General features: G+C 48.4%; 1 protein-coding gene across 1 annotated transcript; it reads right to left on the bottom strand.

Annotated features, from left to right (window-relative positions):
- LOC123125557 (beta-glucosidase BoGH3B-like) lies at positions 1 to 24,228 on the bottom strand. Its single transcript, XM_044546030.1, has 10 exons — positions 24,145 to 24,228; positions 18,297 to 18,429; positions 17,997 to 18,201; positions 17,732 to 17,822; positions 17,498 to 17,640; positions 1,614 to 1,857; positions 1,401 to 1,505; positions 877 to 1,059; positions 583 to 787; positions 1 to 482 (listed from the first exon to the last, which is right to left on the bottom strand). The coding sequence occupies exons 1-10, from the start codon at positions 24,226 to 24,228 to the stop codon at positions 1 to 3; spliced, it is 1,875 nt and encodes a 624-aa protein (XP_044401965.1).

Below are 24,228 nucleotides of genomic sequence, written 5' to 3'. Positions count from 1 at the left end.
TCACTTTTTTGCCTTTGTGGTGAGGCCAAACCCGAAGGGGAACAACGGGTCATAGTGCTTGTCCCCAACGTTCATTGGCAGCTGGTCCACCGACTTGAACCATGTCCTCGCCAGCTTCCCAGAGAACCCGTAGTTGCCGAAGAGCACGTCGGCGATGCCTTGGCCTTCCGTGCCGGGTAGCCAGGCGGCGACTAACGCATCCATGGCACCGATGTAGGGTTCCACCACCAGCGGTCTACCGGAGATGAGCACCACCACACAGTTGATCTTCTTGCAGACAGTCTGTTTCACCGAGGGGCCGGGGGCAGGGATCGTCAAGTTCAGGTTGTCGCCGAATGTCTCGGCATAGGGTGGCTCACCCACCACCACGATGGCATAATCGTACTTGCCATTTTCCACAACAGTGCTATCTGGGTTAACAGAGAAGACCACTCGTGTGCTAGGGTCGACGGTTGAATTGATCGCCGAAAGGATCGTCGTCCCTGCGTTTCATCACATGATTCCATGAGCTTTTGTTCCAATGATCAACGATGCTCCTACTAATTAGTACAACATGCACTGAAATAAGAGACACCCATTTACCAACAGTTTTATCGTTGCCGGTGTCTCCTTGCCATTCGATTGTCCATCCTCCACACTGGTTGCCCAAGTTGTCGGCGTGGCTCCCGGCTACAAGTATCTTACCAGCCTTCTTTGGGAGAGGCAACAATGGGGTGGATGCATATTTTCCATTTTTCAGCAACACCAATGATTTCCTGACGGCTTCCCTAGCGAGTTCTCGGTGTTCCTAACGAGTGGAAGAAATTTATAGTAAAGCTTTCTAGTATCTTAACGAATGAAGTGTCAGTGAAAGAAAATGTGGTGGTAAAAACTAACATGCTTCCCGAGTTCACCAACAAGACTTCGATCAGCATAAGGGTTCTCAAATAGACCCATGGTAAACTTGACCCGAAGAATCCTGTAGACAGCATCGTCGATTCTGCTCATAGGGATAATGTTTTTCTCAACTTGGGATGTCAGATCATCAATGAATTCTGTGTAGCCAAAAGGAACCATGATCTGCAAAATAAAATATGCTAAACATTTTTTCAACAAAAATATGAATTTTTGGGTATTGAGATAGAAAGAGGGTGTAGTCTATTGATATGTTTTCTCAGTTTAAATTGTATAACAAATGTATATTTTCCTTCTAGTGAAGTTGTATCTTAAAATTAGCATACTATTTTATGATCATGTGTAATTATATGGCAAATAGCTACCGAATAAATTGTCACATATGTATTAGTTGCAGATGAGATAACAATCGTCAAGGATGTATCATAACCAGACAAGGAACATCCTTTATCATGCTAGCTATCAACTCTAGTTTTGTCGATACAAGTTGATTGGACTTGGCTTACCATGTCAATACCAGCACCAATTCCGGCCTCAATTGAATAGGAATAGTTCAAGTGTGGGGGAGTCGTAATCTTATCAATGCCTTGCCAGTCTGAAATCACGAAACCCTGTTTGCACAAAGTCCTAATAAATTAATGACACCAGTATATCTTAATATACAAGAAGAAAAACAAATAGCTAGGGAGAGACATCTTCTGCGAGAATGAGCAACATACCCAAAATTTGAGTTTGTTCTTGAGAAAATCTGTGATTATGTAATGGTTGGCGTGCATTTTCGTTCCATTCCAACTATTGAACGAGACCATAATAGTAGATACGCCCCTGATGATAGAATTATAGTAAGCAGGCATATGGATAGTCATCATCCCATGGTTGTCGATGATTGTATTGCCCTCGTTGATCCCCATAAACGTGCCTCCATCACCAACATAGTGCTTTGCGCATGCAGCAACTTTCTTACTGCAGAGGATATCAGAGTGGCGGCAAAGTTAGTCACATCTTCTAATGTAACGTTTTTTTTTGACCGGAACTGGCAGGAGCTCTGCCTTTTTCATTATAGGAGAGGGAAAGCTGTACAAAGTTTCTAAGCAATAGAAACAGGATGAGGGGGGGAAGCAGAGGGTAAAATTAGCCTGGGCTGCTAAACAGCCCCACTACTCAAAATGACCTACTCCTCCCATGCCTCCGAAAGGAGGCTAATGTCATCTCTAGCTCTAACAAGAACTGTTGGGAATCGTAGCATAATTTTAAAATTTTCCTACGCTCACCAAGATGCATCTATGGAGTATACTAGCAACGAGGGGAAAGGAGTGAATCTACATACCCTTGTAGATCGGGAGCGGAAGCGTTCCAATGAACGTGGATGACGGAGTCGTACTCGCCGTGATCCAAATCACCGATGACCGAGTGCCGAACGGACGGCACCTCTGCGTTCAACACACGTACGGTGCAGCGACGTCTCCTCCTTCTTGATCCAGCAAGGGGGAAGGAGAGGTTGATGAAGATGCAACAGCACGACGGCGTGGTGGTGGATGTAGCGGGTCTCCGGCAGGGCTACGCCGAGCTTCTGCGAGAGAGAGAGAGAGGTGTTGCAGGGGAGGAGGGAGGCGCCCAAGGCTGTGTGTTTGCTGCCCTCCCTCCCCCCACTATTTATAGGACCCCTGGGGGGGGCAGCCCTTGGGAGATCAGATCTCCAAGGGGGGCGGCGGCCATGGGGGGGGGGGGGGGGAAGGGTTGCCTTGCCCCCCAAGGCAAGGGGGAACTCCCCCACCCTAGGGTTCCCAACCCTAGGCGCATGGGGGGAGGCCCAAGGGGGGCGCCCCAGCCCACTAAGGGCTGGTTCCCTTCCACTTTCAGCCCACGGGGCCCTTCGGGATAGGTGGCCCCACCCGGTGGACCCCCGGGACCCTTCCGGTGGTCCCGGTACAATACCGGTAACCCCCGAAACTTTCCCGGTGGCCGAAACTTGACTTCCTATATATAATTCTTCACCTCCGGACCATTCCGGAACCTCTCGTGACGTCCGGGATCTCATCCGGGACTCCGAACAACTTTCGGGTTTCCGCATACACATATCTCTACAACCCTAGCATCACCGAACCTTAAGTGTGTAGACCCTACGGGTTCGGGAGACATGCAGACATGACCGAGACGCCTCTCCGGTCAATAACCAACAGCGGGATCTGGATACCCATGTTGGCTCCCACATGTTCCACGATGATCTCATCGGATGAAACACGGTGTCGAGGATTCAATCAATCCCGTATACAATTCCCTTTGTCAATCGGTATGTTACTTGCCCGAGATTCGATCGTCGGTATCCCAATACCTTGTTCAATCTCGTTACCGGCAAGTCTCTTTACTCGTACCGCAATGCATGATCCCGTGACTAACGCCTTAGTCACATTGAGCTCATTATGATGATGCATTACCGAGTGGGCCCAGAGATACCTCTCCGTCACACGGAGTGACAAATCCCAGTCTCGATCCGTGCCAACCCAACAGACACTTTCGGAGATACCCGTAGTGCACCTTTATAGTCACCCAGTTATGTTGTGACGTTTGGCACACCCAAAGCACTCCTACGGTATCCGGGAGTTGCACGATCTCATGGTCTAAGGAAAAGATACTTGACATTGGAAAAGCTCTAGCAAACGAAACTACACGATCTTTTATGCTATGCTTAGGATTGGGTCTTGTCCATCACATCATTCTCCTAATGATGTGATCCCGTTATCAATGACATCCAATGTCCATAGTCAGGAAACCATGACTATCTGTTGATCAACGAGCTAGTCAACTAGAGGCTTACTAGGGACACGTTGTGGTCTATGCATTCACACATGTATTACGATTTCCGGACAATACAATTATAGCATGAATAATAGACTATTATCATGAACAAAGAAATATAACAATAACCATTTATTATTGCCTCTAGGGCATATTTCCAACAGTCTCCCACTTGCACTAGAGTCAATAATCTAGTTACATTGTGATGAATCGAACACCCATTGCGTCCTGGTGTTGATCATGTTTTGCCCTAGGGAGAGGTTTAGTCAACGGATCTGCTACATTCAGGTCCGTGTGTACTTTACAAATATCTATGTCTCCATTTTGAACACTTTCACGAATGGAGTTGAAGCGACGCTTGATATGCCTGGTCTTCCTGTGAAACCTGCTCCTTCGCAAGGGCAATAGCTCCAGTGTTGTCACAGAAGAGAGTCATCGGGCCCGACGCATTGGGAATCACCCCTAGGTCGGTAATGAACTCCTTCATCCAGACTGCTTCCTGTGCTGCCTCCGAGGCTGCCATGTACTCCGCTTCACATGTAGATCCCGCCACGACGCTTTGCTTGCAACTGCACCAGCTTAATTCTCCTCCATTCAAAATATACACGTATCCGGTCTGTGACTTCGAGTCATCCAGATCTGTGTCGAAGCTAGCGTCGACGTAACCCTTTACGACGAGCTCTTCGTCACCTCCATAAACGAGAAACATATCCTTAGTCCTCTTCAGGTACTTTAGGATATTCTTGACCGCTGTCCAGTGTTCCATGCCGGGATTACTTTGGTACCTTCCTACCAAACTTACGGCAAGGTTTACATCAGGTTTGGTACACAACATGGCATACATAATAGACCCTATGGCCGAGGCATAGGGGATGACACTCATCTTTTCTATATCTTCTGTCGTGGCCGGGCATTGAGCCATGCTCAATTGCACACCTTGCAATACAGGCAAGAACCCCTTCTTGGACTGATCCATACTGAACTTCTTCAATATCTTGTCAAGGTATGTACTCTGTGAAAGACCAATGAGGCGTCTTGATCTATCTCTATAGATCTTGATGCCTAATATATAAGCAGCTTCTCCAAGGTCCTTCATTGAAAAACACTTATTCAAATAGGCCTTTATACTTTCCAAGAATTCTATATCATTTCCCATCAATAGTATGTCATCCACATATAATATGAGAAATGCTACAGAGCTCCCACTCACTTTCTTGTAAACACAGGCTTCTCCATAAGTCTGTGTAAACCCAAACGCTTTGATCATCTCATCAAAGCGAATGTTCCAACTCCGAGATGCTTGCACCAGCCCATAGATTGAGCGCTGGAGCTTGCATACTTTGTTAGCATTCTTAGGATCGACAAAACCTTCCGGCTGCATCATATACAACTCTTCCTTAAGGAAGCCGTTAAGGAATGCCGTTTTGACGTCCATCTGCCATATCTCATAATCATAGTATGCGGCAATTGCTAACATGATTCGGACGGACTTCAGCTTCGCTACGGGTGAGAAAGTCTCATCGTAGTCAACCCCTTGAACTTGTCGATAACCCATAGCGACAAGTCGAGCTTTGTAGATTGTCACATTACCATCCGCGTCCGTCTTCTTCTTAAAGATCCATTTGTTTTCTATGGCTCGCCGATCATCGGGCAAGTCAGTCAAAGTCCATACTTCGTTTTCATACATGGATCCTATCTCGGATTTCATGGCTTCTAGCCATTTGTCAGAATCCGGGCCCGCCATCGCTTCTTCATAGTTCGAAGGTTCACCGTTGTCTAACAACATGATTTCCAGGACAGGGTTGCCGTACCACTCTGGTGCGGAACGTGTCCTTCTGGACCTACAAAGTTCAGTAGCAACTTGATTCGAAGCTTCATGATCATCATCATTAACTTCCTCCCCAGTCGGTGTAGGCACCACAGGAACATTTTCCCGCGCTGCGCTACTTTCCGGTTCGGAAGGGGTGACTATCACCTCATCAAGTTCCACTTTCCTCCCACTCAATTCTTTCGAGAGAAACTCCTTCTCCAGAAAGGACCCGTTCTTTGCAACGAAGATCTTGCCTTCGGATCTGAGGTAGAAGGTATACCCAATAGTTTCCTTAGGGTATCCTATGAAGACGCATTTTTCCGACTTGGGTTCGAGCTTTTCAGGTTGAAGTTTCTTGACATAAGCATCGCATCCCCAAACTTTTAGAAACGACAGCTTAGGTTTCTTCCCAAACCATAATTCATACGGTGTCGTCTCAACGGATTTCGACGGAGCCCTATTTAAAGTGAATGCGGCAGTCTCTAAAGCATAGCCCCAAAATGAGAGCGGTAAATCGGTAAGAGACATCATAGATCACACCATATCTAATAGAGTGCGATTACGACGTTCGGACACACCGTTTCTCTGAGGTGTTCCAGGCGGCGTGAGTTGTGAAACTATTCCACATTTCCTTAAGTGTGCACCAAACTCGTGACTTAAATATTCTCCACCACGATCTGATCGTAAGAATTTTATTTTTCTGTCACGTTGATTCTCAACTTCACTCTGAAATTCCTTGAACTTTTCAAAGGTTTCAGACTTATGTTTCATTAGGTAGACATACCCATATCTACTTAAATCATCAGTGAGAGTGAGAACATAACGATATCCTCCGCGAGCCTCAACACTCATTGGACCACACACATCGGTATGTATGATTTCCAATAAGTTGGTTGCTCGCTCCATTGTTCCGGAGAACGGAGTCTTGGTCATCTTACCCATGAGGCATGGTTCGCATGTGTCAAATGATTTGTAATCAAGAGACTCAAAAAGTCCATCTGCATGGAGCTTCTTCATGCGCTTGACACCAATGTGACCAAGGCGGCAGTGCCACAGATATGTGGGACTATCGTTATCAACTTTACATCTTTTGGTATTCACACTATGAACATGTGTAACATCACGTTCGAGATTCATCAAAAATAAACCATTGACCAGCGGGGCATGACCATAAAACATATCTCTCAAATAAATAGAACAACCATTATTCTCGGATTTAAATGAGTAGCCATCTCGAATTAAACGAGATCCAGATACAATGTTCATGCTCAAAGCTGGCACTAAATAACAATTATTGAGGTTTAAAACTAATCCCGTGGGTAGATGCAGAGGTAGCGTGCCGACGGCGATCACATCGACCTTGGAACCATTCCCGACGCGCATCGTCACCTCGTCCTTCGCCAGTCTCCGTTTATTCCGTAGTTCCTGTTTTGAGTTACAAATATGAGCAACCGCACCGGTATCAAATACCCAGGAGCTACTACGAGTACTGGTAAGGTACACATCAATTACATGTATATCACATATACCTTTGGTGTTGCCGGCCTTCTTCTTGTCCGCTAAGTATTTGGGGCAGTTCCGCTTCTAGTGACCACTTCCCTTGCAATAAAAGTACTCAGTCTCGGGCTTGGGTCCATTCTTTGACTTCTTCCCAGTAACTGGTTTACCGGGCGCGGCAACTCCCTTGCCGTCCTTCTTGAAGTTCTTCTTACCCTTGCCCTTCTTGAACTTAGTGGTTTTATTCACCATCAACACTTGATGTTCTTTTCTGATCTCCCCTTCCGCTGATTTCAGCATTGAATATACTTCGGGAATGGTCTTTTCCATCCCCTGCATATTGTAGTTCATCACAAAGCTCTTGTAGCTTGGTGGAAGCGACTGAAGGATTCTGTCAATGACCGCGTCATCCGGGAGATTAACTCCCAGCTGAGTCAAGCGGTTGTGCAACCCAGACATTCTGAGTATGTGCTCACTAACAGAACTATTCTCCTCCATTTTACAGCTGAAGAACTTGTCGGAGACATCATATCTCTCGACCCGGGCATGAGCTTGAAAAACCAGTTTCAGCTCCTCGAACATCTCATATGCTCCATGTTTCTCAAAATGCTTTTGGAGACCCGGTTCAAAGCTGTAAAGCATGCCGCACTGAACGAGGGAGTAATCATCAGCACGTGATTGCCAAGCGTTCATAACGTCTTAGTTCTGTGGGATTGGTGCATCACCTAGCGGTGCGTCTAAGACATAATCTTTCTTGGCTACTATGAGGATGAGCCTCAGGTTCCGGACCCAGTCCGTATAGTTGCTGCCATCATCTTTCAGCTTGGTTTTCTCTAGGAACGCGTTGAAATTGAGGACAACGTTGGCCATTTGATCTACAAGACATATTGTAAAGATTTTAGACTAAGTTCATGATAATTAAGTTCATCTAATCAAATTATTTAATGAACTCCCACTCAGATAGACATCCCTCTCGTCATCTAAGTGAAACATGATCCGAGTTTAACTAGGCCGTGTCCGATCATCACGTGAGACGGACTAGTCAAGATCGGTGAACATCTCCATGTTGATCGTATCTTCTATACGACTCATGCTCGACCTTTCGGTCCTCCGTGTTCCGAGGCCATGTCTGTACATGCTAGGCTCGTCAAGTCAACCTAAGTGTATTGCGTGTGTTCCGAGGCCATGTCTGTACATGCTAGGCTCGTCAACACCCGTTGTATTCGAACGTTAGAATCTATCACACCCGATCATCACGTGGTGCTTCGAAACAACGAACCTTCGCAACGGTGCACAGTTAGGATGAACACTTTCTTGAAATTATTATAAGGGATCATCTTACTTACTACCGTCGTTCTAAGCAAATAAGATGCAAAAACATGATAAACATCACATGCAATCAAATAGTGACATGATATGGCCAATATCATCATGCTCCTTTGATCTCCATCTTCGGGGCACCATGATCATCTTCGTCACCGGCATGACACCATGATCTCCATCATTGTGTCTTCATGAAGTCGTCACGCCAACGATTACTTCTACTTCTATGGCTAACGCGTTTAGCAACAAAGTAAAGTAATTTACATGGCGTTATTCAATGACACGCAGGTCATACAAAATAATAAAGACAACTCCTATGGCTCCTGCCGGTTGTCATACTCATCGACATGCAAGTCATGATTCCTATTACAAGAATATGATCAATCTCATACATCACATATATCATTCATCACATCTTCTGGCCATATCACATCACATAGCACTTGCTGCAAAAACAAGTTAGACGTCCTCTAATTGTTGTTGCAAGTTTTTACGTGGTTTGTAGGTTTCTGGCAAGAACGTTTTCTTACCTACGTATGACCACAACGTGATTTGCCAATTTCTATTTACCCTTCATAAGGACCCTTTTCATCGAATCCGTTCCGACTAAAGTAGGAGAGACAGACACCCGCTAGCCACCTTATGCAACTAGTGCATGTCAGTCGGTGGAACCTGTCTCACGTAAGCGTACGTGTAAGGTCGGTCCGGGCCGCTTTATCCTACAATGCCGCCGAAACAAGAAACGACTAGTAGCGGCAAGAAGAATTGGCAACATCAACGCCCACAACTTCTTTGTGTTCTACTCGTGCATAGTAACTACGCATAGGCCTGGCTCATGATGCCACTGTTGGGAATCGTAGCATAATTTTAAAATTTTCCTACGCTCACCAAGATGCATCTATGGAGTATACTAGCAACGAGGAGAAAGGAGTGAATCTACATACCCTTGTAGATCGCGAGCGGAAGCGTTCCAATGAACGTGGATGACGGAGTCGTACTCGCCGTGATCCAAATCACCGATGACCGAGTGCCGAACGGACGGCACCTCCGCGTTCAACACACGTACGGTGCAGCGACGTCTCCTCCTTCTTGATCCAGCAAGGGGGAAGGAGAGGTTGATGAAGATCCAACAGCACGACGGCGTGGTGGTGGATGTAGCGGGTCTCCGGCAGGGCTACGCCGAGCTTCTGCGAGAGAGAGAGAGGTGTTGCAGGGGAGGAGGGAGGCGCCCAAGGCTGTGTGTTTGCTGCCCTCCCTCCCCCCACTATTTATAGGACCCCTGGGGGGGGCAGCCCTTGGGAGATCAGATCTCCAAGGGGGGCGGCGGCCATGGGGGGGGGGGGGAAGGGTTGCCTTGCCCCCCAAGGCAAGGGGGAACTCCCCCACCCTAGGGTTCCCAACCCTAGGCGCATGGGGGGAGGCCCAAGGGGGGCGCCCCAGCCCACTAAGGGCTGGTTCCCTTCCACTTTCAGCCCACGGGGCCCTCCGGGATAGGTGGCCCCACCCGGTGGACCCCCGGGACCCTTCCGGTGGTCCCGGTACAATACCGGTAACCCCCGAAACTTTCCCGGTGGCCGAAACTTGACTTCCTATATATAATTCTTCACCTCCGGACCATTCCGGAACCTCTCGTGACATCCGGGATCTCATCCGGGACTCCGAACAACTTTCGGGTTTCCGCATACACTTATCTCTACAACCCTAGCGTCACCGAACCTTAAGTGTGTAGACCCTACGGGTTCGGGAGACATGCAGACATGACCGAGACGCCTCTCCGGTCAATAACCAACAGCGGGATCTGGATACCCATGTTGGCTCCCACATGTTCCACGATGATCTCATCGGATGAAACACGGTGTCGAGGATTCAATCAATCCCGTATACAATTCCCTTTGTCAATCGGTATGTTACTTGCCCGAGATTCGATCGTCGGTATCCCAATACCTTGTTCAATCTCGTTACCGGCAAGTCTCTTTACTCGTACCGCAATGCATGATCCCGTGACTAATGCCTTAGTCACATTGAGCTCATTATGATGATGCCTTACCGAGTGGGCCCAGAGATACCTCTCCGTCACACGGAGTGACAAATCCCAGTCTCGATCCGTGCCAACCCAACAGACACTTTCGGAGATACCCGTAGTGCACCTTTATAGTCACCCAGTTACGTTGTGACGTTTGGCACACCCAAAGCACTCCTACGGTATCCGGGAGTTGCACGATCTCATGGTCTAAGGAAAAGATACTTGACATTGGAAAAGCTCTAGCAAACGAAACTACACGATCTTTTATGCTATGCTTAGGATTGGGTCTTGTCCATCACATCATTCTCCTAATGATGTGATCCCGTTATCAATGACATCCAATGTCCATAGTCAGGAAACCATGACTATCTGTTGATCAACGAGCTAGTCAACTAGAGGCTTACTAGGGACACGTTGTGGTCTATGCATTCACACATGTATTACGATTTCCGGACAATACAATTATAGCATGAATAATAGACTATTATCATGAACAAAGAAATATAATAATAACCATTTATTATTGCCTCTAGGGCATATTTCCAACAAGAACATCTGTTGACGGTTGCGCTGAATCCTTAAAGATCCTTCTGTTTCTCTCGAGCCAAATATTCCAAGCGATGTAAACTGCCGCCGTGCATTCATCCAGTTGGTGTCCTTTTTTCTTTAGCTTTGCCACTCTGTTCCACCAAGCTGAGATAGATGAAGCATGCCGAGCAGCCTGGGATGCAAGCGGGAAGAAGGAGCTGGTCTTGAACCATATTTCTTTGGCAAAAGGGCAGTCAAGAATCAAGTGATGTGCGGATTCCAGCACTTGATCGCAACCAGCACACAAGTCATTGTGGTCCCAGTTTCTCGCTTGCAGTCGATCACCGGTCCAAAGTCTATTCTGAAGGAGGGTCCAGATGAAGAACTTTACTTTCTTTTCAGCTGTAATCTTCCAGACCTGCTGCAGGTGTGGTTGAGGGATACGCGTCAAGAACTGAACTTGGTAAGCCGATTTTGCCGTGTATTGTCCGCTAGCCGTTAGCTTCCAAGTGATTGTGTCAGGTCTAGAGAGCAAGGAAACATTCTGTAATTTCATCCAGAGGCTAATAAAAAAGTTCATCAGCCCAGCAGAGTTGATATTCTGCAGTCCTCTCATCCATGCGTCTCCATCAAGAGCCTGACTGACAGTGAGCCCTTTGGACCTTGCCATCCGAAAAAGATCAGGAGCCCAATCCTTTGGAGCTTGGCCCTCTAACCATCTATGACTCTAGAATTTCATAAAACGGCCATCTCCCAGAGAAATCGAAGTGCATGCCGCAAAAAGATTAAGGTCAGGTTGATTGCAAGGCATCGGGGTCCCTTTCCATGGCCTGTCCGAGCTATCCCATTCATACCAAGGCCATCGAAGCCGAAGAGCCCGGCCAAAAGCATTGATATCCTTGATGCCCAGGCCACCCACGCTTATAGGTGCACAGATTCTCTTCCAGTTAACCACACATTTTCCCCCATGCGCCTCCTCATCGGCGTTCCAAAGGAAATTTCTCCTTAGCTTATCAAATTTGGTAGTGAACCATCTGCTGGGGGAGAAAGACGTGAGGAAATAGGTGATGGTGGCAGTGAGGACTGAGTTGACCAGGTCAAGTCGGCCCGTTCTATTCATGAGCCTTCCTTTCCAAACAGCTAGTTTGCTTGTACCCTTGTCCAGGAGCGGTTGGAGATCAATTCTCCTCAAATTTCTCAACGAGAGGGGCAGCCCCAAGTACTTGCAAGGGAAAGATCCCACAGATCCCCCAAAGCTGGCTGACAGGATGTTGACATCAAGATGCTGACACTGAATAGGGTAGAGCACACACTTGGTGGGGTTGATTACAAGACCTGAGACACTGCCGAAGATCTCCAGAATTCTGATAATGGTCTCGATCTGTCGGCTGTCAGGAGTGGCAAAGATTGTGGCGTCGTCAGCATAGAGACTGGCCCTCAATCTAGCCGCGTTCCGGGGGATTGGGTCCAGAATGCCATGATTTGTTGCTTTTTCCAGGATTCTCATGAGTGGATCCATAGCCAGAATGAAAAGCATCGGAGAAAGAGGGTCCCCTTGACGAAAACCTTTTTTATGGGCAAAAGCTGGTCCGGGCAGGCCATTGAGGAGCACACGAGAGGATGAGGAAGTTAACAACAGACAAATGATGTCCCTCCAGCGCTGTCCAAACCCATAAGCCTTCATAACATCAAGCAGATATGGCCAGCTAACAGAGTCAAAAGCTTTCGCGAAATCGAGCTTCAGAAATATCAGCGGGATATTCCGCTTGTAAGCGTCTTTTATGGTATTCTGAACATAGAGGAAGTTGTCCTGGATAGATCTCCCGCGAATGAAAGCACTCTGGGTGCAGGAGATGAGGCGTTGAAGCTCCGGGCCCAACCGATTTGCAAGGATTTTGCAGAAAATCTTGGCAAAACTGTGCAGCAAACTGACGGGCCTGAAATCCGAGGCATGCATGGAAGTTGTAACCTTTGGCAACAGCACAATGTGAGCAGAATTGAGCAGTTTGCAGTTGTCTCCTCTGAGGTGACAGAATTGCTGAATCGCAGCTACCAAATCCTCCTTTATTAGCGCCCAGAAGCGCTTGAAGAATCTGCCAATAAAGCCATCCGGCCCGGGAGCCTTTTCGTCGTGCAGATCAAAGACTTCTGCTTTTATCTCATCCTCGGTGAATTGCGCATCCAAACTTTGCAGATTAGCCGAGGGCAGCCGCAACATGTCCCAGTTCAAAACTCTTCTCTCATGCATCGGTGTACCCAACAGGCTCTTGAAGTGATCCAGAAGAATTTCCTCTTTCTGCATGTGATCAGACACATCCCCTTGTGGTCCTCTAAGCGTAGGAATATGATTTTTCCTTCTTCCGTTCGCCCTAAGATGAAAAAGCTTTGAACTAGCATCGCTAGCCTTGATTGTGTTTATTCTGGACCGTTGGCGCCATCGGATCCTCTCCATAGCCGCAATTCCTAACAGCATGGCCTTGAGAAATCTACGGAGCTTCCATTCAGGCTCGGAAAGCTCGCGGCTTTCCATTGCGAGGTCGAGCTAAAAAATGACCTCATTTGCAACATTGAAAGCCAGGTTGGAAGCTGCCCTTATGCTCTTGTCCCAAGCCCTGAGGGCCTTAGCCGTGCGTGCGAGCTTTGTATGCAGTCTCCTGACGGAGTCACAAGATCTCAGATTCTTGTTCCAGCTTCGAGCGACCACATCATCAAGACCTTGCATCTTGAGCCAGTAAGCCTCAAATCTGAAGCCCTTGAATACTTTGACATCCATCTTCGCCAGCAGCAAGGGAGTGTGATCTGAAACAGCCGAGGAAGCCGGTGCGAGCTGATAGTGAGGATGACTGAGTTCCCACTCATTCGATATAAGCACGCGATCAATTCTGGTCAACGTTGTGCCGGCTCGCTCATTAGACCAAGTGAATTTCTTTCCAGTGAGAGGCAGATCCCTCAGCTCCAGCAGGCCAATGGTGCTTCTGAACTGAGCCATCATTCCCAGGTTAATATTGGAATTGTTTTTATCCTCGGCCTTGCTAATAAGATTGAAATCTCCCAACAGCAGCCATTCTTTCAAAACCAAAGATTTCAGGGCAGTCAACTCAGTTAGGAAACGACGCTTGTCTTCAATCATCTGTGGTCCATACACCCCCGTGATGGTCCAAGAGGCATTATTCGACTTATCAGAGATCGTGGCCGTAAGCGAGAACTCATCTGGGGCTGACAACATCCTATCGATGGAAAAATCACCGGAGCAAGCAATTAAAATGCCCCCTTTCGAACCACACGCAAGCTTGAAAATGAAGCTATCAGAGAATCTTGACCCCACAGCTTCTGAGACGATCATCTTGTCAAAGCGTTCCAATTTCGTCTCCTACAGACAAACAATGTTACAGCTCAGCTCCGCAATCAGCTTTGCCACAGATCTTCTCTTCGCAGGATTATGCAGCCCCCTGACATTCCAATTGAGCAGCTTTATATCCATAAACAACTGGTGACTCTTTGAGAAACAATAGCCCAAACCAGAGGCCAAAAGGAGCACAACATCAACACCGCAACCAGCATTCCATACCGCGAACAAACAGCCCTAAGCAGCCAGGCTTGACTAGCAACACTCAGCTTAACGGAACACATCAATCTGACAATAAACATCAATCTGACAACATATTGCAGAGGCAGACTCAAGTTCAGAGGAACAACACCCGTCGAACTGACGAACAGTCGCACTAACTTCAGAGAAGAACATGGAAGAAACAAACTAAACATAGAAAAACTGGAGACACTTGGTTCGCAGACCGAGCTCAAACGGCCATAGCCTGCCCTTCAGCCACCATCCTTAGAAGCGTTGGGGGAGCTCTTCCTTGTACAGGTCCTTGTACTTCTGGAACGCTCCGGGCGTGGGCGGCCCATCGCTGACGAGAATCCCCTCCTTCTTCATAAGAACAAGGCGGGCCTTGTCCATGGAGCTCAGACCACTAGAGGGCTTGGCCGCCAGCCGCCCGCTGCTCCTTTGCAGACCGGGAGTGGGCGCAGGAGGACCTGGGTCCTGCCGCGGGAGATCCATCAAGGGAGGCGGCGCGAGGATGGGAGGGGCGGAGGGCAGCGGCGGGGCCAATCCCAGCAGCGGCGGGCAAGCGGAGGAGACAAGGGCGCTGATGGAGTCTAGGAAAGAGGAAATACGGTCGATGTCGGCCTGCGCATCAGCATCACATGAAGCCTCCAGAGCCATGGGTTGGCTTGGTCCATCCTGCTGAGGAGCCATGGGCTGGCTCGGCCCATCCAGCTGAGGATCCAGGCCCGGATCCGACAGCGGGCGAAGGCCGGGCTTGGCTGGGCTCACATCCAAGAGCTGCAGCCCATCTTGATCTATGTCCTGCGGCTCGATATCCTTTTCGGCCCTTGACTTATGAGGCGCGCCGACGCCCAAGGAATCAACATGGGATATTCCTTTGATGCCAATCTTCGTCCTCATCTCTTGGTCAGCGACAGAGCCAGAGGTCAGTGCCAGAATTTGAGCAGCGGGGACATCAACAGTGGCTGCCTGCCGTCCCGCCTGGCCCAGACTTGCGAAGGGATGGCAACTGTCCATCTGTCCCTCCGCGGCCCGGGGCGCTTCAGCTGCCCAAGAAACGGCTGACGCCAGCCCCACATGGCCCTCACCCGGGCGGGTCAGCAAGATGGGCGCGGCGGCAGAGCTCAAGAATGGGTCGCCAGAGACAGCCGAAGAGATGATGGGTGCGGTGTCAATCAGCGACATGGCCGCACCACCTGAGCCGTGGTATAGCCTTCTTCTTCCGCCGGCCTGCGGAGGTCCATCACCGCCCCTGGATGAGCCTGCTTGCCCCAGCCCGCGGGCGTGATTCCCGGAGCTGCCATTGTTGGGGGGTCGGTCTCGCTGGCCAGCACCGCCCCCACCACCACCAGGGGGTGGGGGGTACCGGGGTCTTGCTTGCGCCGTGACTCTTGAGGGAGGTGGAGGGAAATCACCGTCTTCGTAGTTGAGGTACTAGCGGTAGCCCCATTTAGCTGGCCAATCCGGGGTCGATGACGCCTCCGAGGGGATCCCGCTAATGCCACTGTGGCTGCTCCGTCCGCTGTCCGAGCTAGATTCCGGCGGGTATCGAAAATCAATCACCCTGTCCAGGTGGATGAGGACTGGGTGCCCGAGAAGGCCGACCTGCCCCCATCTCTCTGGTTGTTCCTCCATGATACCGATCTCAGGAAAATGCCTCATCGGTGTTTCGAACTCTCTGGGCTCCTCCAACTGCAGAACCCCTCTTGTTTTGAGCTTCTGAACGTCGTCCGTCCAAACCCATATCCGCAGGCACCCTGTTTCCTCTTCAGACCTCACCTCTGGATCGATTCCTTCAATGAGCATGGATGGATCAAACAGGTTGCGAACAGATTCCACGTCCCAAGCATGCTCAGGGACTCCCTCGAGGCAGACTCTCGTCTTGAACAGCATCTTGGTCGGGCTTGCACGGCGGAAACGCGTCCACGCCGAGAGCAGGAAAGACACACTGCCAATGGAGAGCGGGCCTTGGATTGCAATGGCGTCGTCGCGGGCGCGCGCATCATCGAAGATGAGGAGATACTCGCCCAGAGCCCGCTGAGACACCTTGACCGCCTCTTGATGGACCCGGAAGCGCTGCGCCATAGCCCAGCGGATGCCGGCCAGCTCGATGGAGGGATGGAAGCCCACCACGACAGCCACCACCCCGCACCTGGTGAGCCGGCGCTCCGCATCAGCCAATGCCGCAGATCGCCTGGCCGAGGCCGTCACCGACCCGCGTCGCAGCTCCACATCAGCGGCTGGGGCCTCCATGGGGGCGCGGACCGCACCTGGAGGAGGAGGGCCTGGAGGCGGAGGCGGAGGCGGAGGCGGGGGAGACGCCTGAGGGGCCTGCGCCTTGGCCTTGGAGGAGCACCACCTCGCCTTGTGACCAGCTTCGCCGCACAATAAGCACTTGGGGCGGTTACCGCAGGCAGCAATCTTGTGGTTGGGCTCAAAGTATTTGAAGCATCTGCCCCGAGCTCTTTTGCGGAGGAGCTCACGGAAGTGAGAAGGCTTTGGCTGGGAGGAAGAAGAGCGAGGGAGGGTACGCTGGTAAAAGGGGGGGCGCCTCCCTCTTCCCACCATCGTCCATCCATCCTCATCAATGCGGGGAGGGGTTGACACAGATCTGATCTTAGGAGGGGTGGAGATCATTGATTGGGGCCTGGGCTGAACAGACGCATCAGCGCAGACCTCCATGCGCTGCGGCAGCAATGAAGGCTCCCGAGAACGCGGAGGACAGAGCAAGGCGTCCCGGAAGGAGGTGGGCAAGGTTCCATCCCCCTTAATGAAGGCAAAGGATTCCAGCGCGCGAACACCCGCCGGCGGGCGGGGCGGGGCGGGTGGGGCTTGCGGGGCAGCCGGGGCGGGCGACGAGCGCATGTCGGCCAGAGAGGAGGAGCGAGGCGGGCACGCAAAGACCCCCCTTGCGCCGCCGAGGAGGCGACGCCGGAGGGGGAGGCGGCGGGGGAGGGGAGGAGAGAAGATAGGACAGATCTATCCTCTAATGTAACGTTACTTTCACATTTACACGCCCGGGAGACAATTTGGCTACTATGTGTTGGATAGATATTACCTTCCAGCAACATATGGTCTTCCCTCGGAACCTGAGGGAACATCACCTTGCAAGCCAGAGATGATTGTGGTCATTGACCGGACAATGTTTGGGTCTTCACTATAGCTTTCATAGCAGCGTCCCCATCTTGGGTCTCTACAAACCTGAGTAATAAAATAGGCAAATGAGTTACTAACATAAGAACAATAATCTTTGCTATCCAGACCAACCTGCAAAACATGTATTATCTATTACCGCAATACATGGAGCAAAGACGTATGGAATCCCGGTAGCTCTAACTTCAAGAGCAGTTGCTTCTCCTATCCTCTTGACCAGCATAGGGTCCCTGGAAGGCCGCGAGACATTAACAATATAGACGGAATCAACATATGCATCACAAACTATATGCATATCACACTTTGTGTTTATTCTTCTTCTACATAATTGTCACACCCTATCGACGTAATATACAAAATCTGTCTATCTTATCACAAATATAATAATTAAGAGCACTTTATACCTGGTAGCTCCGAGACCAACGTTATGAGGGAAGATGGTAGCTTTGTAGACGTTATTGTGACCATGCACAGCGTCAATGCCGTAGATCATCGGAATGCCTAGGCGGGTAGAGAGGGCGGCCTTTTGCATTTCATCCACCATTGAAGCCCAATCCTCAGCAGACGCTCGGGGAAAAGGCGGGCTGCCGCCGCTACTCAGGATGCTACCTGCATTCATCACCACACCAATGTCAAACACAAACTCCGCAGCCGGCATTCACCATTTGCACATGTTTTAGCGTGAGCGTGGGATATGATTTTACCTATGAAGTATTTTGATAGCACCTCCGCGGTGGCGTTTATCCTCTCGATCTGCGTCATCTGGCCGATCTTCTCCGCGAGGGTCATCCGTCCGAGCAGATCCTTGATGCGGGCGCCGACGGGCTGCTTCGGGTCCTTGTGTTAGGATGATCTCCACCGTGTGGGCCCAACGGCCCACCGGGCCCTTAGATCCGCGCCCTGATCGGGGGCGCTCAGCCCACTATGGGTGACGGGCCCCTGTCACCTGCACTATATAAAGAGGTGGGGGACGGTGGCTCGCAGAAGGAGGTTCGTCGCAACGTCGTACACCCCACCTACATCCCTACCGATCTAGGGTTAGTGCAGTGCTGACGGGAAGCGCCGTCACCACTTCACCCACGATCTGCCATCATCACCGGCCACCGTCACAATGGCCGGCACCGGTGGCTCCTCAAGCCACAAGCAGAAGGTAAGAACTACCGGAATATCTAGCCTAACCGATCCAGAGGTCCTATCAATGGTATCAGCCAGATCGGGCTAGTTGTTTTCGGAAGAAAGAAATCAAAGCAATAGTTTTTCCCTCCCCAAAGAACCCTATCAGGGCAGAGAAAAGCAAACAAAAAGAACAACAAAAAGTTCACCGGAGAGGGCCTTGTGCCCGCCGGCAAAGAGCGCCTCCGTCATGGCCGCGCCAGTTCCTCTCGATCCGAACGGGCATCGGCAAGCCGAGCCGTTCGGACGAAGAACAACCCCGAAAGGGGCACAGAGCACAGTAGCCACGCCGTTCGACGGCGGCGCGCTTCCACTAAGGGAAACGCGTCACCGGCGAAGGGGAGGCAACGGCGCTACAGATCGTCGTCGGACGCACAGGGGAGCAGGGAACAGCTCCGTCGCGCCTCACTCGCCTCTCTCTGCCACTGGATTCGGTGGATGGGGAGAAGAGGATGGGAAAGGAAAAAGAAAACGGAGCCCCGGCACGGCGCGGTGGACGTCGCCGTCGCCCGAGCCCTAGCGCGGCGCGGTGGCGTTCGACACCGTCGCCGGCGACCGGGGCGAAGCCCTCTTTTCCGCCGTCGCGCGGGACAAAGAAGGTGCGCGAGCGAGAGTAGAAAGGGGCTCGCGCGGCGCATAGGGAAGAGAAAGAGCAGAGGCTCGCGCGGCACGGCGGCTGGCCGGTGTCCAGAGAGAGCCGCGTCGTGCGGGAGAGATGGTCGAGAGAGACGCGAGCGGCGCGACGAGAGAAAGAGTGGGGCGCTAGGGTTGGACTGGGTCGGACTCTCGGTTTTGATCGAGCGAACTGCGCGCGTGGCCGTCGGATCTACACGGACGGCCAGGATTGAAACCCTAGCCCCGCCCTGGGCCACTGGGCCGAAAGAGAGGGAGGCCGCCAGCCACCGCGGGCGCGCTGGGCCGAGGCCGCCAGCCGTTACAGGCGCGCTGGGCGAGGCCGCCAGCCGCCGCGGGCGGCGCTCAGGCCAGGCCGTGGGCCGGCTCCTTCCGCTGCAGCGCGCGCGGGCTGGTTGTTCGGCCGAGGCCACAGCCGCGAGCGGAGTGCAGGCCAGGTCGCGGGCTCTGCTGCAGTTATTTTTTGTTTTCTCAGAGAATAGAAAAAATTCCAAAAAGAAAAGTTTATGTATTTTACAAAGTAAAAGTTCCTGTAGAACCAAAAAAAAAGTTCATGATTTTTTATTCGGTCATAGAAAAGTTTCTATAAAAAGTAAAAGAAAAGTTCGTGAATTTTTTATTCATGTTTTTCCGCTGCAAATAAAAATAAGTGCTCTTTCATAACTGAATAGAACTAAAGTAAAAGATTAAATTTTTGCTTCTCTAATGCATTTTTGAACCAACCGGTTAAAATTGCTTAGAGAGTAAAAGAGCACAGAATTGTTTTTGAATAGAATATTGTAAAGTTTCCGCTGCAAAGTAAAAGTTTTATCCTCCAATTAAATTGGAACCAACGGGAAAATTTAATTGGAAGAACTGTTCTTAGCATTGTTTTTCCCCTGTGGGTGAAATAAGATGCAGGTGAAATAAGATGCAGATAGTTTCTGTTATGATAAAAGAAAGATATTTCTTTTAAAGTTAAAATATGGTATTGTTATTTTCTGACCAACGTTGATGATAACAGTACTATAATTCTATGAATCTTATGTTCCAAGCTTAAATCTCTGATAATTTTTATCAAAGTGACCAGTTTTCAGAGCATTTGATAAAGATTGAGAAATGTATATTAAAAGTTTTCCGCTGCAATAAAGTTGATGATGATGATTATTTCTTAGCAAAGTTGTTTAACAGAAATACTATCATCACATTGTTTATGAGTTATATGCATTATTTCCATTTCCGCCAACGGTGATATGGAATTAAAGTAGAAGAACGAGTTTTATTCTAATTCTACCACAACGGTGATTTAGAGTATAAAAAGAAAGTTTTTAAAAAAAGTTTAATGTGCATATTTTTTAACCAGACCAACGTAGGGTTATTTTTTATGCTCATTATTGTTGATTATTGGCTAAGTTTTCTCAGACTAAAAGTTTTCCATGCTTTCATTCGTGAAAGCGAATGGCTGGGTACTTGTTACCCGAAAGATGACCAAGAAAGGTCATGACGTGAGGGAGTATGTTCTCTCTAAAGCATGGCTTCAAAAGAAAAGAATTCTTGGATATTAATCCAAGAAAAGAAAACAAATAGATCATTGAGAGTCTTGGTTGACGAATGTCTTTCATGTATTCTATATGAAGAAGATGTTTCAGTCAACACGATTTGAGATGAAACAAGCAACATGCGTGTTTAATTTGACCAACGTCGGATTAAGCATGTGTGTCAAAAGAGCCAATTCTGGCATTTATGTTCCTTACAGGGAATTACCCGCATAGCGGGAAAAGAGGATTATGATAAAACCCGCATGGCGGGGAAAGTCTGGGAAAATACCTGCGTAACTGGGTAAAGTTGACATAGTATTATGTCAAAAATCCTATACGTCAGGAGAAATTTTGGCTAAGTCTTATCCTGTGTGATAGGAGAAAGATATGATGACTCATGTGCGTTTAATGTGTCCCACTCTGGGAGAAAAGTATGGAGTAGCTATTATGCTTTCCTAGTATCGACCGTACACCTTATGTGCAACGGTCATTAAGCACTCAATAAATCCAAAGAGAATAAAAGTTACAGACGAACCTAAAGATAAGAATGATATGCAAGTGTGCCTTGCAAAAGTACTAATGATAAAGAACTATTTTGAGTTTCTGAAATGGAATGAGGAATAAGGAAAAAGTACTCCCATACCGTTAACAGATAACTTCATTACATGTGAAGTAATCAGGTACATGAAGTAGATACTCAAAGTTTCCTCAATTCACAAGAGTTGTGAATGGTTTTTCGAAATTGTGGCAGAAAAGTTCTTGCCACATTTCGAGAGGGAGAAAGAAATATGAGATATCCATTAATGAAGAATGTGATCATCTGGGGAGTACGACGATCATAATAATACCCCTAAAGAAAAGAAATAGATGTATTCCTGGATCTTTTACAGTTCCGAAAGCAGACTAAGGAATACTAAGACAGTGTTTAAAGTGCCATAAAGAAGAAAATTTTAACAGAATAAACCCAAATAATAAAGTTTAAAGATACGCCATTCTTAGTGAAGATGGAGTAATCTGGGGGAGCATGGTATGAAGATACCTAAGACTCAAATAGATTGTATCTGGGGGAGCATGTTGTATGACCTATACAACACCCGTTGTTAGCTCTATAAAGGAGGAATGATTAAACAGGAGGTCCCTGTAAAACCTATTGCCTCTTGGAAGTGAAAGACTACAATTAATTTGCCTCTTGGCAATGGCAGAGCAACAACAGCCCCATATGAAAGAAGTGCCAGTACCTGAGACACAGATGGTCTCAAGGAATGAGAAAATCAGATACTTCTGATTACTATAAAGTCTATGTTAGTGAAATTCAAATGGAGGTTGATCCCACCTCATTTAAAGCGCTCAATCGAGTTTTGAGAAGTGTCTGCTTATCTAAATGATAAGAGACTATGTGAGATGAAATGAAATTGGTGAATTCTGACGATGTTCGGGACTCATGAGTAATTTCCAATAGAGCCAAAACAGTAGGCTGTAAAGAGTCTACAAGGACAATGTGACTCCAAAGGAAATATGTAAAGGTGTAAAACACGACTAAAATCGAAAGGTTTTTTGCGCATTTTACACTGAATAGATTACAATGAGTGTTGGTAGCACATCATGATCTGAGTTACATCAGATGAAAGATATTATGATCTGAGTTACATCATTTGAAAGTAAAGAACACAGGGGATACTGCCTAAAGAAGTCTTTTATGGGCTAAAGCAATCAAATGTTGTTTTGGGTTAAAGAAAATGAGAGGACAATTGTGTTTGTATAAAGTTATAGAATGGGAATTTCATTTCCTATATCTTGTACATGCGGATAATATTCTGCTTGTTAGTAGTGATGTTAATTCGACTGCAGGAGGAAAAGAAGTTCTTGTCCCCAAAGTTTAAAAGAATGTCTCTCGTTATAAGGATCGAGATTCACCGAGAAAAGAATAAAAGGGGTATTAGGTGTGTCGCATGGGCATGCTAAGGAAAGTTTCTAAAGTATGCATGCGAGAAAACCTACGCCTGTTCTTATAGTAAAGGGTAATGATTTTGGGAACTTTAGTGTTCCAAAAGTCAATACGAAATAGACCAAATGAATATGGTACCATATGCTTCAGCTGTTGGAAGCTTAATGAATGCAAAAGTATAACATTACCGTGACACAGTTCACGTAACCGGGTTGTTTTGGTAATGTCCAGTCCAGATATAGATCACTGGAATGGAGTCAAGGATATCGGCCTCATGCTGAAAGAAATAAGTGCTCTCAAAAGATTGTGAGTACAAAGACAGGACTCGTGAAATATACAGCGAAATCCACAATTGTCGCTGACTTTCACACTTGGAGTTTTTGTGTGGAAAAACTCTAAAGAATGAATCAATTATCATTAATATGATGTAAAGATAATGTACAACATGATATGAGGCTGAGGGACAGGCAAAAAGGTTAAAGAAACAAGTACCCGGAATTGATAATGGTTGACAACAGCGATAACCATTTTTAAGTTTTTCGCTCCTATGACAACGAGTCAAGTGTTGATGCCAAACACACTGACACAGAGTTATGCGTTGTAAAGGAGAAAATCCGGAATCATGTAGAAATGCTTGAAGCATAAAAGCAACAGACGAGTGTTTGCAGATCTGCTTATTAAAGGCTTGCCGCCCACAGTCGACATTGGTTTTATGGTATAGTCTAAGATTTCCGGACAATAAAAGGGCCCAAGGTTAAAGAATCTGTTTCAAAACAGAGGAGTGTGTTGTAGGTGTTGATTCTATCGGGAATGAACCGTGATGATGAGACATGCTCTACATGCAAATCTGTGATGGAACAAGTACTTTGAAAAGAGTTATTTCAAAGTATAAAGGTCAAAAGTAAAAATTGAGATCAAGGGGGAGAATGTTAGGATGATCTCCACCGTGTGGGCCCAACGGCCCACCGGCCCTTAGATCCGCGCCCTGATCGGGGGCGCTCAGCCCACTATGGGTGACGGGCCCCTGTCACCTGCACTATATAAAGAGGTGGGGGACGGCGGCTCGCAGAAGGAGGTTCGTCGCAACGCCGTACACCCCACCTACATCCCTACCGATCTAGGGTTAGTGCAGTGCTGACGGGAAGCGCCGTCACCACTTCACCCACGATCTGCCATCATCACCGGCCACCGTCACAATGGTCGGCACCGGTGGCTCCTCAAGCCACAAGCAGAAGGTAAGAACTACCGGAATATCTAGCCTAACCGATCCAGAGGTCCTATCGCCTTGTACTTGAGATATTCCGCTCTCCCCAATGCTGACAAGCAGAGCATGAGGAGAACGAAGGTGGCCTTGTGCAAAGTCCCCAT

This window comes from Triticum aestivum, chromosome 5D, assembly GCF_018294505.1.
Source record: "Triticum aestivum cultivar Chinese Spring chromosome 5D, IWGSC CS RefSeq v2.1, whole genome shotgun sequence".
Classification (NCBI taxonomy): Eukaryota; Viridiplantae; Streptophyta; class Magnoliopsida; order Poales; family Poaceae; genus Triticum; species Triticum aestivum.
Note: the sequence above shows the minus strand (reverse complement) of the source record. Positions and strands in the feature narration are given on the sequence as shown.

Coding starts and splice junctions, on each gene's coding strand:
- LOC123125557 (XM_044546030.1), bottom strand. CDS start 24,228: ATGGGGACTTTGCACAAGGCCACCTTCGTTCTCCTCATGCTCTGCTTG. Junction 18,202..18,296: donor GCTATCAAAATACTTCATAG/GTAAAATCATAT, acceptor TGATGAATGCAG/GTAGCATCCTGAGTAGCGGC. Junction 17,823..17,996: donor GTTGGTCTCGGAGCTACCAG/GTATAAAGTGCT, acceptor GCGGCCTTCCAG/GGACCCTATGCTGGTCAAGA.